The following is a 16405-nucleotide window of genomic DNA, read 5'->3' on the forward strand; positions in this document are numbered from 1 at the left end:
TGTGATCATCCCTCTCTCTCTCTCAATCACTCACTTTCTCTCTCTCTTTCTCGCTCTAGATTTTTTTCTGGCAACACATCTGTCCTTTTCCAATTACAGTGACATATGATCCGTAGTTTTGAATGTGTTGATGATGGATCACTTCTTGACGTTACCATGAGTTCTTGGGAATCTTAAATTCAATACCCACATGTGTGCATCTTAAACGGTAATCAAACTTTTGTCTACAACAGACACCATGCAAGTGGGAAGTACTGCATTGGAAACTTTTCATTGGTGATTCCTAGATCGCATTTATTTATATATATATATATATATATATTATATATATTTATATATATATATATATATATATATATATATATATATATATATATATATATATATATATATATATATATATATATATGATATTTAGATATTTTATTTATTTATATATATATATATTTGTATATTTATATTTTTACATATACTTGATGTGATACTACTCACTCAAGATGATACAATGCTTTGTTTTATATTAGCAATTATTTAATGAGGAAAACATTTCCAAATGTCTTCTCTCACACACTTCTAAAAAGAACAAAATAAATAGTAACTATTTTCTGTACATAATTACACAATATCAACTGACTTTGTGATTACCTTAAGCTTTGTACAATGATATTAAACATGAAATTGAAAAAGCAGGGGACTTTTTTTCTTTTTGCATCCTGCTGTGGGAACATTTACAAACGTCAGAAAATTAAACTGGCAAATTTTGAGAGGCGGCTGCAATTATACATAAAAAATGTAGCTGTTTGTTCTGTACCTTTTTTAAAACGAAAGTACAAAAATGGTTTCTTGCGTTGTTAATATATGTATACGTTTAACAAGTTACTCCAAATCAACAGTAAAGGTAAAATACAGTTTGCCACAGTATGCAGATAGTTAAAACTCCCCTTCGCTCATATAGAGCTGACTAAAAATGAGCAACGTTGCGATACCATACATGAAAACAAAGCAACACACTTGTAAAAAGCGATATCGGAACAAGCAGGAGCAGAAGGAGCTCTTCTCCACTGTGAAGAAAGAAAATCCTCCTCCTTCTTACATGCTGATCTGATCCTCCTGGTCAGTCTCTTCTATCCCCTTTCAGTCCTCTTGGCGTCAGCGTCTTTTAAAGAGAACCTGACCGGTCCATTACAATGGGCAAACACACACACACACACACACACACACACACACACACACACACACACACACACGCGCGCGCGCACTAGGGCTACATGTTATAGGCCACGTATATGGGGTCCAGCTGGTCGGCCAGGAAGCCGTCACGCAGGTGCATGCGCTGCTTTTCGCCACGCGAGTTGATGGGGATGACGCCCACGTCCACCACCACCACCACGCCCACGATCAGGTAATGCTCCTCCAGGACCGCGTTTGTCACCAGAGGCACCAGGTCCAAGGCCTCCTGCTCCGAGCCCTCCAGCTCCACTACCACCACCAGCAGGTTGGTCCAGGGGAACACAGCACTGCAAGAAAAACGCAGCCATGGCTCTCAACTAAGTCACCAGGGCTCGGGTTGCAGGCCAGGCCCCCGTGCGCCACAAACACAGCGAGGGATTGAAAGCCACCCATCCGCTTGACTCTCAACAAGGTTGGGGCTTTTACCCACCATGGGCCATTTTTTATTTATATATGCTAATGTTCCAGTACTGATCAGTTAACGTGTAATTTAGCTCTAAGAAAACCATGTGCATTAGAGCTTTAAATATAAACCTCCCTTCTCTTGGTTAAGTGATGGCTCATTTCTACAACTAGGCAAAGCTTGGCTTAGACTGGGCCGTTACTTACCACTCCATGATGCTTTTGTGGGAGCGGATGACGGAGGTCTCGATGTCGATGGGGTGGTACCTCATGCCCCGGAGCTCCATGGCCTCGTCCAAAGCCCCCACCACATACAGAGCATCATGCCTCTCTGTGAACACACAGGAGCACTTTCACACACAATGCCCTCTGTAGTCTCTGTGGCTAGCCATTACAGAATGACATCCGTGTAATCCAATGTAATGCAGTTAAATGAGAATGTCCCTATCGATGCATCATTCCTCAACTACACTTCCAAAGGACACAGAGAGGCCCTAACCTTTGAAACTGTGTTTGAAAGAGTGTTTAGCATGAAAAAGCTACAAACATCTTTATCTGTGTCCATTGAGAGTGTATATGTGTGTGTGTGTGTGTGTGTGTGTGTGTGTGTGTGTGTGTGTGTGTGTGTTGGCCTGTAGGCGCCACATTACCTCCGCTGGCGTCTGTGAGCTCCGTGCGGCGCAGGAAGCCCAGGTAGCCGGTGCGAGCCCACACAGTCTGCGTGTCGCCAAAGCTCAGGCGTGAGTTGAAGTGGTCTGACTGCAGGGCCTCGTCTCCATACACTGTGAAGTAGCCGCTACCATTGTGCCCGCTGTGCACCCAGATCTACAACCAGGGGGCAGCAGTAAGGGAACCAAGAACTTACACAACTGACCGTTAAAAGGACTTTTAAAATGGCAAAATACCTCGCCGAGATGGGAATCTCCCAAAGGACCCTTGGTCTCTGGATTGGCGATGATGATTCGTACTCCAGGTAAAATCTGAAGGTTACGAGATGTATGACATTTTAATGTTTGACGCAATTGTAAACCCAAACCAATAAATGGACTTCAGTAGATAAGCTTTTATATACCTTTCCAGACTCCATGAGGGGCAAGCTATGTGGAGAACCTCTCTCAACCAGCCGGACTCTGGACGCAAGAACAAGTTTCCATTGTTACTCCCCACAAACGCTACTAATCAATAATAATCATGAGCAGTGACAGTAATGAGAGGGAAAAGTAAAACATAATTTAGAGCGTTCAATAAACTAGACAGAGTAAAACACAAAACAGTAGCTGGTTATCCTTTTTTCTCCTCAGTAAACTGAAAACTAAAGAATGGAGAGGTTCTTTTAGATATCATTTGGGAATATAGACACAGCAGAAAAAGATTTGTGTTAGTTCACTGATGGCAGTGTTGCCACTAAGCCTGATTTAGTGTTTGGAGCCTGCAGTCATCGCCTGCGACATCCTTCCCAATTAAAGGCAATAAAAAAAACGCGTCAGTGAAGCAACCCTCTCATATCTACAAAGAGTCCTACGGAGATCTCCAAACAGGGGTGAGAGAACAGCACTAAGCAACCATGTACGCCTTCTGTCCGAGGCAGGTGCCTACTGTGCCTTGCATGCTCTGCAAACATACTTGCAGTGGTGAGAGGCTCAGAGGGTGCACTACATACCTGTCGTGTCTGAGGGCCCTCATGTCCACATACACGGTGGTTGGGTCCGGTCCTGAGGTGCCCTAAGACCCACAAAGCATGAGAGTTAGTCGACATTCACTACAGCTGAACTGGTAATATCTTTTTTTTTAAGTCAAGACTTTAGCTAGTGTGCTGTTTCATTAATAAAAGATTATGGAAATCGATGTCTGAAATAAATGAAAAGCAAATATATCATAGGAAAACAGCAAAGCAACCATATTCAAGCAGAAAAATCCAAGCTTAATTCAGTTCCCAGAAAAGGCTGTAAATTGTGAAAGAACAAAAACAGAAGGGACTGACAATGTGTGTGTGTGTGTGTGTGTGTGTGTGTGTGTGTGTGTGTGTGTGTGTGTGTGTGTGGAGAAAATGTGCACTGTGGAGACTGGTAGCCGGGGATCCCCAAAAGACGGCTGGAGAGACCTGCCTTGCGAAACACTCACTCCTGCCACTTACTTCATTGCTCGTTGACCATTGACATCACTTTGGAGTAAATTCTCAACTTTCCAGAGACAAACACAGTAGTTTGCATTTTAGCAATTTGGTTTGGTGACTTGAGAGGTTTACCAGGCAATGAAGAAGCCCCCTTTCCATTTCCAAGAGCCATGACAGGACCCCACCCACCCACACGCTCGCTCACTCACTCACTCGCAGGGTAAAGGAAATCACTGGAGCATGCACCTCAGAGCCCAACCGAGCCAACACAAAAGAGCCACCCAGCAGGAGCCTGACAGGGACAGAGCCCTACCCGTATCCCAGCAGGGGGCACCCTCCACCTGGCTACACAGAGCCCACACAGCTCCGTATGTGCAGAGTGCACGTGGGCCCATGTTCATTTCACGCAACTTGGCGAGCGTAAAGGTGCACAACCGGCAAGCTAGCTCGTCGTTTAGGATGCCACCAGAAGAACGAGAATAGTGGGATCATCAATGGGCAACGTGCTTTACGTGCTACTGTGTCTATATTACAGCATGGATGGGCCTGGAGGGTCCCACTGGGACAGGGGTGGGACACTTTCAGCTCTAAGGCCTTCTACAGATGTATGGAGTTGGCAGCCATTAATCTATTAGACCCTGCAGCCTAGTAACCTTACATTGGCCATACATAGAGGACCTTCAGCGCAGAAGTTCAAAACCCCACTGCTCGGCCATTTCCAACCCATTTGCACAAGGCACTATGCGCATGGGGGCATCTGACACCAGGGTGAGCACCCAGAGCCCGGCGAAGCTAGTGTCCAACCCACGGGGGGGGTTGGGGGGGTTCCCTACCTGGTCAAGCTTCCCAAGCCTGTAGGGCTACAGCAGCCAGTGATGAGACAACAAGGGTGGCAGAGAGAGAGAGGGAGAGAGGGAGAGAGAGGGAGAGAGAGGGAGAGAGAGAGAGAGAGAGAAGGGGCAGGGGAGAGAGATGATGACAGAAAAAAGGGAAAAGGAACAAGAACAGAAGAGAGGGAGCAGAGGTAGCGGGGTATGACAAAGAACAAAAAGAACCATGAGAAATGAACTGTTTGGGAAACAAATCAGTGTAAAAGAAAAGGAAGTCAAAACCACATGCAAAAATGACAAGATATGACACATAACGGCTCTTCGTACGTCTGCACGGGTGATTGTGGAGATATTATGTGGCCTTGTTTCTCTTAACGCTGTAAATCCAGACAAGGAATAAAGCCCAAAACAGGAAATTCCACTCCCAACTGGACATAACAGGGCAGTCAGAAACTGGCAAACTCATGACAGACATAAAGCCTTATTCATAAGAGCCTTGTAAAGGGAATACCTTTCATTAAATCCTTGCCAACATGCCAGGAGTCTGGCATGCGACTCTGAGCTTCAATCTAGAATGACAAGGAGGATTAATGTTTAAACACCCTCATATATCCTCCATATTCTTTTTACATGAAAGTCACGGTTCACTGCAGCACTGAAACCCTCAGATGTGTGTTTAAGTTCAGTGGCTGTGTGGTGGGTGATGGCGTAAATACACCTAAAGTGAACAGCTCACACGAGCCACCACGGGCTGAAGTCCCCTGTCCACACTCCCCAGAGCTCATCCAGCCACATGGCCTGCCACCTGGGCCTGTGGCAATGTCAGGGAGTGGAGCAGAGCCAGTCTCCCCATCAGGCACGCGCAGGCGGTGGGCGGGTAGGGAATCCTGGACCGGGTCCGTGGTGCGCCCCCATCCAAGAATCGCTATGTGGTCTCTCTCCTGCTTTCTGTCACCTGCGAGCGCGCCGAACTCTCGCGAGCACGCGGGGCGGTGTGCCGCCATCTTCACTGACCTGCAGGCATATGGCCAGGTTGACTCGGCAGCCGAAGGAGGTGCTGACAGCGCGCGGGTGCAGGCCCAGGTCTTTGAACAGCTTGGAGAAGGACTGAGTGAGCGCTATCCGTGGCCTCTCCTCTGCTACCACCACGCACGTCCTCACGCGGGACAGGTCCAGGCTACGCGACTGCACACGCACACGCAGAAACACAGCATCCCAGCGATCGCAGAGTTAATCTAGAATGATTAAACAAGTCGTGCTTCTCTAACCTTTTAACCTTTTTAAAATGTATGTCCATTAAATGACATAAAAATAAACAGCACTCTATCGTAATCATACACTTGATAATGCATAAACCGAGAAGAGAGGAAAAAAAAAACAGGCCTTACAGTATGTGATGAAGGAAATATGGCGTTTTATTTTTCGTTTGAAAGGGATGTAATTCAGCCCGTTCTCCTCTTCATCAGTTGTCCCCAGCGCTAATGAACTGCACGCCACTGCTCTGCGTAGCAGTTAGGAGCTGTGGCGGCCACGAAAGACTAAATCACAGTAAGTAATGCCTATTTTACAAGGCAGGTGTGCCAAGAGGCACAGGCGCCCTTTCGCCTTCCCCTGGCTAGCTGGCGTGATGACGACGCGCATACTCGTGCTCGTCTACAGCTCCCAGCCTCAGCCCACTACCACACACCGCCGCTCAGGACCACGGCTAATAAGACGTGCCGCTGGGTAATTATGGCTCAGCCATGTTAAGGCCCAAATCACTGGCACCCAGTAAAATGAAGAAAATCATCACAATGTGTTTTTAATAAGTTAAACTCACTGTGAACTTAGATTTCTTTCAGATTTTCATCTAATATTTTCATAGTCTTAACTTTACCATGAGTACCCATAATTCTGGGCGCTCTATAAAGCAATGCAGAGCTACTGACTAATGAAAATGTTTCAACTGTTTTACAGATAATATGACTTTTATATCGCGATAATGCTTGTGCAATGTATCGGCCAGGCCACCCTCACACCAGACATTAATCACACAATAAATTATTCTGCTGAGAATAATCCACCCGTACCTTGAGCGACTCGGTCTGCAGGCCCAGGCCCTTGGTGCACAGCTCCATGACGGAGTAGGAGCAGAAGGTGTCTCTGACGCGGAACTGACTGACAGCATGCAGCCAGAGAGCAGGGTTGACTTCCAGCTCCGATGGAGGGATCAGGATGGACTGGTGCCCTGAGTACACGCTTCACACGCGTCCGAGAGAAGAAGCGCCCGGTCAGTACGGTGCTCGGCTGTGGCATTGCACGCGGCACGAGCAGCAGTGGGAATGCACGCGCCGCTCAAACGAGACAGACATGCTGAGTACACGCTTCACATCGAAGCAGAACGCGCAAGCCCAGGTCCGTGCTGGAAGGTGCACATCTGTCAGGGCGCTCTCTCTGGGGCTGGCCCGGGTCAACACACAGCAGCGCTGAGGCATACAGAGGAAACTGCCCTCTTTATCCCTCTCACTCAGTCATACACTCTCACTCTTTCACCTCAACCTGTCAGCTCACACTTACACGCACTCGCACGGCGAATCACTCTCTGGCATTCACTCCGGCTCCCGCCGCTCACTCATGCGCTCTCGGTCTCTCACACGCTCTCACTCACCCTATACTCTCTTACTCAGCCCCCCCCCCCATCCCCCTCACCTGCAGAGGCACCAGAGGACGAAGCCCAGGCCGCAGTAGGGGTCCAGGCAGATGGCCACCTCGCGAGAAGGGTACAGCTCGCACTGGAGCTTGATTGATCGGCAGAAGGCACTGGTGGCAGAGTGAGACATCTGAAATAAGAGGAGAGACGTGGGGATGGGTGGGATGAAGGGAGAGAAGCGAAGAGAGAGTCAGGGAGGGAGAGGGAAGACAAAAGATGAAAATGATTTTAAACAGAGGAATAAAAAATAATGAATAAGAGAAAAGAGAAGACAGGAGCGGAGGAAGAAAGATCAAGAGAGGGAAAGAGAGAGGCAGAGACCAGAGTGAGGTCTCACATTAACACCTGATTCACTAATGTGACAAGTGTAGTACTGTTCAGCAGGGCGAGGTGGTGACGCCCCCCACACCTCTAAATGTCATTTCTCTGTTTTGATAGACTAATGATAAGATAATGTGTCTAGCCTGTTGTGCTAAAAACAATTTGCACCCAAACTTTCAAACTCATCAGTAGTCACCCCTGCTAATTAGTCTCAACCTATTTATGCTCATTTAATGAGTTGAACAAGAGAGCAAAACAGTAACGGTTCCAAACGCTCATTTTTTCACTATTTGGCTGCTTCCCACAAGAGTGTGATGTGTACACGTGTGTTTTCCCTGGCGGGTGTGTACGTGGCGAGACTGTGGTACACAATGGGAGACAGCTGCATCGTTCCAGCAGGACTGGAACTGCCGAGAAGAACGGCCCTCCTGATTCTCCACCGGCCCGCTATCCACCGCAAAACAAGCAGCAAAACAGCCTCGCACGCCAGCCGTAAAACATGGCCGCAGCCCCTCCGCACCAAGTGCCAAGCCTCTATCCACCGCGGAAGGCTCGTGCAGGGAAAGGTTTTGAAGCGTGCCAGCTTTGGGGCTGTGGAGCTGAACAGTAAGGAGATGAAGCTCACTGAGCCAATAAAGGAAGAAAAGATCCCTGGAAAGCCCTTTCTGCGGCCGTGGGGGCGTTTGCTGGCAGAACGCTACCTTGACTCCCGCCAGCATCCCTGTGGTGGACACGCTGAAGTCCAGGTAGGCTAGCGTGTCTGGGTTCGAGGGCTTGTACACTTGCGGGGGCTTCTTCTTTGGCAGATCGTCTGGGGAGTGGTTTGAGAAAAAACAGTTTACTGCACCATTTTTCGTGAGCCAGGTTCCACTTCAGCATGACGTGTCATTGCGTGGAACAGGATACAGTATTATGATATTCAACAGGATATGATATTCAACGTGCACGCGTGAGGCCCAGCTGGCTGTCGGCTCACCCGTGTCTAAGACCGGGGGCCACGTCCTGACGTCCACTGCGGCAGACGCCTCTTTCGACTTTAGGAGCTTGCTTATGACCTGCGTGGTCATCACACAGGAAGACCGGCTCACCTGTGTACAGGAACGTGATAATGGATCATGAACCAGACAGACAGACAGACAGACACAGACACACACACACACACACACACACACACACACATAAGAAGAAAAGCACACAAAAACACCCAGACTTAAAAGGTTTCACTCCCTTAAACAACTTTTCTTATGTCTCAATGAGATCATGTCTTTATGCTCCAAACACTCATATGGCGACAAGAGTCGGATTTCTGGTGAATGGCACGCATAAACAACTGTTGTTTTGCGGCATGGCTGGGATAAGTCCAATACCCACCTCCACGATCATCTTCACAGTGGGCAAGGTTGTGGCAATGTTCTGGGGGTGGGGCGGGCGCACGGTAATGGGCACACAGCCGGCATACAGGCACCCGTAGAAGGCTGCGATCAGGTCTATGCCTGCAGGAACAGGGCACAGACATGAAGATGCGCTCGGAGGACACTCGTCCGAGACCTGTGTGCTTGAGTGCTTGTGCCGCTATAAAACACTCAGCTTATAATGGGAACTGGAGATCACAAAAACACAAAAGAGGGTGTAGTTTCCTGGGGAGGATTTTATTCAGCAGTGTTGTGCAGTTTAACGAGAAACGGTAGGTGTGTGATGGGTGATGGTGTTCCTAGATGGAGGTGTTCCTGGGTGTAGAGTTAATGTTGGGTGTTTGGGGGGGATTGCTATGAAATGTAATATTCTGTGTTTTGAGGAGGGGTTTAATGTTAGGTGGTGTATGTGCTGTACCAGGTGGGTAGACCAGCGCTACATGGTCTCCATCCTGTAGGTGGCCTCGCTCCATCAGCATGGCTGCGATCTTCTCCGCCCGCTTGTGCAACTGCAGGCACGTCAGTGAGCTCAGGACTGTCCCCTACACATACGCACACACACACACACGCACACACACACACACACACACTCTCACCATAAGATCTAATTTTTTGTACTGAGTTCAAGGTGATAAGTGAGGAGGGGCGGCACCATCTGTGTGTGTGTGTGTGTGTGTGTGTGTGGTAAGGTGATCTTTGGGGATAGAAGAACATAATCCATGTTGTCAGGTTTGTGAGTGCTAATGTGAGCACTAGGGAAGAAGAAACTGTTATACTGTGTGTGTGTGTGTGTGTGTGTGTGTGTGTGTGTGTGTGTGTGTGTGTGTGTGTATGTGTGTGCGCGTGTTAAAGTGATCGGTGGGGATATGGAAATATTATCCATGTGTATACCTGCGCATTAATCTCAGCACTAGGGGACATGGAAGTGCTTTGCTCTTTGAGTGAGTGTGTGTGTGTGTGTGTGTGTGTGTGTGTGTGTATATAGGAAGAGCTACCCGTGAGCTGAGCAGGGTGAAGAGTACATGGTCTGGAGTGGTCTGTGCCCGCCACTGTAGGACCTCAGACAGGAACAGGAACTACAAGAAAGGAAAGGGCCTCTGTCAAATAGTACTAAACTTCATAAAGCCCACAGGAAGAGACCAAGAGTACAAAACCAATGTTTTAGACAACATTATATCTAAGAGTAAAAGGCAGCAGATTTTATTACACAAACATCCCATAACGTTTAGTGAAAGATTAGTGTTTATATTTAGAGATCACTTAAAAAAATGCTTCATAGCACCTTTGTGACAGGGGAAAATATATAGCTTGTGCATAAACTGTTTTTGTTAGCACTCATAGTAAAAAGCTCTGCTAAATCAATTAGCAGTTGGAGCTGGCATTACCTCAGGTCTGGAGGTGGCGAGGGTGTTACTTCACTTACAGGCCTGATATTCCCAGGCGAGGTTTGAGCCCTCCTCAAATGCCGCCAAACCACCACATGCGCACTCACACAAACGGGGCCCGATTTTCTTGGGCAGGAAGGGAATGGCGGAATGGGTGGGAGGGGCTGGTGGTGGTGGTGGTGGTGGTGGTGGGGGTGGGGGTGGGGGGCTTTGCTACGAGTTTAAATATAGTCAATGTACAGGGGAGGGAATGATGACACAGGCTGTGCAGACATCCCAGATGGCATGCAGCGGCGGGTGAGTGAGAGGGTCATGCGCGAGGAGGAGGGTGATAACTGCTGTCACCCTCACGCTCTGATTAAGTGCAGGACTCTGTCAGCAGCACCGAGGGGCTGGGTGTGTGAGAGTGGCATGGAATGGACAGTGCTGGTGCGGGGGGGGGGGGGGGGGGTCGATAGATAATGGGGGGGGGAGAAGTGGGGCAAAGCAAGGTGGGGAGAGAAAGTGGGGAGAAAGTGAAAGACAGAAAGAGTCAAAGAATTAAACAGACACACGTGCAGACAGAGAGACAGATAATGAGCGAGTGAGTGAGTGTGTGACTGAGCGACTGAATGACAGTGTGTGTGTGTGTGTCTGTGTGTGTGTGTGTGTGTGTGTGTGTGTGTGTGTGTGTGTACAGCAGTGTGTGCCAGTGTGTCGGGGTTGAAGCAGTGCAGACAGCAGTCATGCAGATGCAGTAATGGCTTCCATCTTTCAGCTTGAGAGGGCACAGTAATGGATTCTGTCGGAGTGGGAGCCGGCTGACTGACAGTAGGGCAAAGTCAGAGAAACCAACCCAACACAAACACAAGCAGAAGGACAACTCCCTGGGAAGAGGGACTACTGCGATGGCTGCTCTTCACAAATGACAGCAGACTTCAAAAATGTAATTTAGAAAATCATGTGCTTTCAGGGAGGAAAACAGGTTAATCCATTAATATCAAAAGTGTTGATCCAAAATAGCTTAGATCTTATGGTGCGAGAGAGAGTGTGTGTGTGTGTGTGTGTGTGTGTGTGTGTGTGTGTGTAGTAATACTGGCAAGACAGTTTCGGTGCAGTTCCAATGGTGCGTTCAGAGCTGTTGTTTTTGGGACAGTGCTCTGTGAAGGCTCCGGTTATGACAGTTACTGATTGCAGGCATAAATATGGAGTAAGAGATTAAACGAGCCTGCAGGCCCCCAAAAGCGGAAAGATAAAAACGACTGCAGCGCGGCCCGGTGGAAATGCAGCAGTCATCACCAGATCCATCTTATTGGCGTAATTATAGATCACGGGAGGGTGTCGTGTTTATCTTGACGATAAGCGAGGCGGGGCAGTGCCGGCCACCTCAGCTGAGTGAGGCGGTAGCGCCGGTGGGAACGCCACCAGGGAGTCCAGCACGCCGACAGCTGTTTAACGTGCTTTCCCTGAGCATCCTGTCCTGTTGAATGCTTGCCGTATGGGTGGATGGCTGAATGGGTGGGTGGGTGGGTGGGTGGGTGGATGGATGGCCGAATGGGCGGGTGGATGAAAATCGAGGCCCCGTGGTGTCACACACACACCTTTCTTGCCTGGTCATTGTCTTCGATCTGGCCCAGGTCCCGCCCGCTGGCCTGTGCAATCCTCTTCCCTGACACCAGGTTGCCCACCATCACCGACGCGGGGCCGATCTCTGCACAGCAACATGGAGCGACGCGTATCACAGCCTGGTGAAGGCGCTCGCCCACGTGCACACTCACAGAGATGCACACTTCACAGGGCAAAACAGATGTCTGTCTCTCTCTCTTTTTCTCCCTCTGACACATAACCACATGCAAATTCTCCAAAACCCCTGAGTCATAAACAAATACAGGCCGACTGTCCAGACCCGAACATGCCAACCCACCCACACACCCACCCACACACTCCCGGACATCACTGCACACGCACACACACACGCACGCGCATGCACACAGGCAGATCGGAGGGGTGCTGTGGAGGCACACCTGGCTGCTTCTGCCTAGGTTTGGGCAGGTTGGTCACGCAGGTATGGGGGCACATCAGCACGTTGCAGGGGTGCAGCGAGCCCTCGAGGAACAGCTGCTTGGTTTCCGACAGGTGGATCCCGCCCAGCGGCGTCTTGGGGAGGGTGTTTGCGGGAACCAGGGCCAAGCAGAAGACGCCCACGTTGTGGATGCTGTCGATGGCCTGGGAGTGGGTGGGGAGGGATGTGGGGGTAGAGAGAGCCGGGACAGACGCTAAGGGGAGGCATGGAGAGAGAGCCACCAGGGAGGGGGGCTGATTTCTGTGGCCGGAGCAAAGCACAGCCACCACAGGTCGTGACCTTCATAGCCCGCAAATTACAAAGCGCAAATAAAGAAATAAATGGCATACATACAAGAGTATTGGCCTGCAAAACAAAGACTCAAATATGGAAAACAGGGCGTGTAAGCAAGAACATCAGCGCTTGAGCTGCGGTGGTCAGGGTTTTGGCCTCATGGCCTCTGCAGCTGGTTTCTGCCCTGAGAGGGAAGCTCCTCCTGCGCTTTGGCTTGTGTGGAACAGGACAGTGCTAATTACCAGCCTATCAGTGTGGAACCACGACTAAACGCACAACACGTTCAGCAGCCCTGAGACCAACAGCCAGCAAGCGTTTCTGCTCCGATGGCATACTGCCTTGGGTGTGGGCAGGTGGAGGGACAGGGGTACCTGCAGTACTCGGCTCATCCACTGGAAGCTGTCCTCCTCCGTGGAGTCGGGTCTCTGCTCCGCCACCACCACGATGCGCTCATCATGCAGCACGGTCACGGAGAACACGGCTATCCTGCAGCAGGGAGGGGGCGGAGTCAGGAACAAACACATATATAAAGACCAGGGCAGGGCCCGTGAGCGAGGTGTTCAACCACAGACCTCGATTCGAAAATCCAGTCCTGGTTTTACTAGCCGCTGACAATTAATTTACGTCACAGGACATCTCAGGGTCCTGAAGATCCAGGTGCGAATAATTTTCCATTCACCTTTTTCCCAGGAGTCAGGTATAGCAAATCAGTTGTATTCAGTCTTCAGTTAATTACTAATCATTACAAGATCCAGAGTGGGAAACTGGACTTGAAGTCTAGAGATGAATACCCTTCGTCTATGCGTTCAAATACAATGCGTTCAAGAATCGCACAGAGACAGAGACAGAGAGAGTCAAAAGCAGCCCATCCCCCGTGCTGAGATGCCTGCAGCATGTGAGGACGGGTGAGCCGAGCTCTCTGAAGGAGCTACGGGACCCTGCGTTACGGTTCCCCGAGGCGTCATCTGTTAGTGAAAAGAACACGCCGCATTCCTGATTCACATGCATCCAAATACTGCACCATAATCCCAGAAGAGGTTGTGAGTGTGAGTGTGTGTGAGTGTGTCCATAAAAATAGAGTACAGCTTACAGTACAAGTTTAGGTTTTGCATTAGAAAGATACAGTTACACAATATGTAGGTCAAAGCTTACTCCTCACACTTGTTCAACTGTGTGTGGGTGTGTAAGGCAGCCCTTTCTCACCTGCCCCTGTACACAAACTTCATTGGCTCAACAGCCAGTGCCGTGGCAACGATGTCATCTGCGTTATGCCGCCTCCCGCTGACCACCATGAGGCCATCCATCTTGCCAGCGATGAAGACGAGACCACCGGGGCCCACAAAGCCCAGCAGACCGGTGCGAGTGAAGGGATACTCGCTGATCGGAGCCCCACAGCTGCTCATGGGGAATACCTGAGCACAAAAGCCAGCCCATGAACGTGCAGCACAGGACTGGACACGAGGATTGTAAACACGTGTGTGTGTGTGTGTGTGTGTGTGTGTGTGTGTGTGTGTGTGTGAGAGAGTGAACCTCAAATGTGTTCTTCGTCATTCCGGCGAGCCCATAGTATGACGTCCCCGTGGCAACAGAACACACACACAGCTCTCCGATCTCATCGGTCCGGCACAGCTGAGGGACTCCCTCCGGCTTCACCACACACATCAGAGCTGGGGAGGCGTATACGTGCACACACACACACACACACACACACCCTTTGCATCAGTGTGTGTGTGTGTGTGTGTGTGTGTGTGTGTGTGTGTGTGTGTGTGTGTGTGTGTGTGTGTGTGTGTGTATGAAGTGCTAAACACAGAATGCAGGCTAGACCTAGTCCAGGCCACCCTCTTCATCTCCTAATTAGGCCCAGAATCTGAGAGTGCTGCCAGCTCAGAGCAGGACACCAGGGCAATTCATCATGTGCTGCCCGGAGCCTCCCAGCGTGCACTGACATTTGCTTTGGTGAGTGATTCTAAGGCGGCTCAACAACAGCAGAAAGCCTGCACACGGTCAACTTCTGTGGAGCTTTAAGGGAAGAGAACAGCCTGCAGTACTGTGGCAGCACGATCTCCATTACAACGCTGTTCATCAGATGGCCATTAGAAAACAGTGGTAGATCTATTAAGCTATTAGCTTCCTAGCAAGGTTTCTGCCCAATATCACAAATGTGGTACTGATCCAAACAATATGGCCTCTCCAGGTCTGTACTTGACAAGTTTGTAGATTTCTCCAAATGTGTAAATGTGTAACTGTGTGTATACGTTTCTGTGACTGTGTGTCTGATGTGTGAGTGTCTGTGAGTGTGAGTGTGAATGTGTGTGTGTGTGTGTGTGTGTGTGTGTATATGTGTGTGTATATATGTATATATGTGTGTGTGTATGTGTGTGTGTGTGTGTGTGTGTGTGTGTGTGTGTGTGCGCGCGCTTACCTCCAGGCATGACCGTGCCCACGTCTTGCACTGTGAGCACAGAGAGGCGTTCCTCTGAGTCCACTCGGATTACCCCGTGGCTCAGGCCCTGCATGGAGAGCACCCCTCGGCCTGGCGGCTGGTTGCTGTCATCTGTGGGCCTGTGCCAAGCACAAACCATCAGAACCATCAGCTGGCCTTGCCCTCTGAAACATACCCTCTGGAATAAAACCTCCGGAGTCTACATTCTGGGACAAACCCTCCGGAGTCTGCATTCTGGAGCAGAAACCCTTTGGAGTATACAGTTTGGAATAAACCCTGTGGAGCACAAATTATGGAATAAGACCTCTAGAATACACCCTCTGGAATCCCGGACATATCAACACTGAAGTTTTTTTTCTTGTGTGTGGGTGTGTGGAATGAAGGCGGTGGTTGTACATCACAGGAGAGGTCTGAGAAGGAGCTGAGTTTGGGAGACGCGGAAGTGCACGTACCAGTGCACATTAACCCGAAAAACATTAAAGACATGCTTCCTTGGCACTTGTGCTTAATGGTGTGTGAGTGTAGGTGTACGTGTGTGTCTGTGTATGCATGAGTGTATGCATGAGTGTGTGTATGTGTGTGTGTGTGTGTGTGTGTGTGTGTGTGTGTGTGTGTGTGTGTGTGTGTGTGTGTGTGCGCGTGCACATGCCTGACCACTCAGGGGTCAATACGGGCCTGTTCTCTACATCTGTGAATTACATATGAAATGATGTCATTGCCCCGCTGACAAAAACAGCAATAAATATATTTATCAGCATCTGCATCTGGCATGGCTGTTCCCTGCGAGCTCACTGGATGGAGGCGTTTCTCATCTCGGCCCGGCGCGCAGTCAGGAGAGAGGGCTTGCATTACATTTTGTTTCACTTAACTCCTTTCTGTGTTGGCCTTCAAAACAAACCTCCAACATTAAAAACTTTAAGTGTGTCATGCGAGTGGGCGCCAGCCGGCAGGAATGACCAGAGACAGCTAATCCAAGAGAAGGAAAACCAGATGCCGCCATCCAAGGGGTCACTCGACAGATATGGCAGCCCCCTCCCAAACTGTAATTATAGGACCAGCCTAAGAAAATATTATTTTCTTGTAAAAGGTTTTGGAAAATCCATTAAATGCAGACCGGGCCAGTGATCGTTTGCCTATAAGAGCTTGCAGGCTCTCCTCATTCTTTAGGAAGGCATGTGGACATGTTCTAAAGATGATTTAAAAAGAGGCTCTGCAGTAAGCCGAGAGAGTCCAACACGTGCAGTA

At 49.3% G+C, this 16405-nt stretch overlaps 1 protein-coding gene across 9 annotated transcripts in view; it reads right to left on the minus strand.

The window, feature by feature from the left end:
• Positions 1–1110: 1110 nt before the first annotated feature.
• Positions 1111–16405, minus strand: part of dip2ca (disco-interacting protein 2 homolog Ca) — a 65817-nt gene continuing 50522 nt past the window's right edge. For 4 of the 9 annotated variants that reach the window (XM_035525989.1, XM_035525985.1, XM_035525990.1 and 1 more), the window contains 21 exons: positions 15140–15279; positions 14248–14384; positions 13921–14129; positions 13089–13203; positions 12386–12587; positions 11963–12072; positions 9993–10073; positions 9416–9539; positions 8957–9078; positions 8562–8673; positions 8287–8396; positions 7264–7394; positions 6645–6813; positions 5590–5760; positions 4579–4605; positions 3293–3354; positions 2705–2762; positions 2538–2612; positions 2283–2457; positions 1840–1963; positions 1111–1517 (listed from right to left, as the gene is read on the minus strand). In XM_035525989.1, coding sequence (XP_035381882.1) covers positions 1265–1517; positions 1840–1963; positions 2283–2457; positions 2538–2612; positions 2705–2762; positions 3293–3354; positions 4579–4605; positions 5590–5760; positions 6645–6813; positions 7264–7394; positions 8287–8396; positions 8562–8673; positions 8957–9078; positions 9416–9539; positions 9993–10073; positions 11963–12072; positions 12386–12587; positions 13089–13203; positions 13921–14129; positions 14248–14384; positions 15140–15279 — 2707 coding nt within the window. In that variant the 3' untranslated portion in view covers positions 1111–1264. The remainder of the gene's footprint in view (positions 1518–1839; positions 1964–2282; positions 2458–2537; positions 2613–2704; positions 2763–3292; positions 3355–4578; positions 4606–5589; positions 5761–6644; positions 6814–7263; positions 7395–8286; positions 8397–8561; positions 8674–8956; positions 9079–9415; positions 9540–9992; positions 10074–11962; positions 12073–12385; positions 12588–13088; positions 13204–13920; positions 14130–14247; positions 14385–15139; positions 15280–16405) is intronic. The other 5 variants (XM_035525987.1, XM_035525983.1, XM_035525988.1 and 2 more) reach the window with 3 other exon arrangements.

The sequence above is a fragment of the Electrophorus electricus genome, chromosome 5, assembly GCF_013358815.1.
Source record: "Electrophorus electricus isolate fEleEle1 chromosome 5, fEleEle1.pri, whole genome shotgun sequence".
In the NCBI taxonomy this organism is placed as follows: Eukaryota; Metazoa; Chordata; class Actinopteri; order Gymnotiformes; family Gymnotidae; genus Electrophorus; species Electrophorus electricus.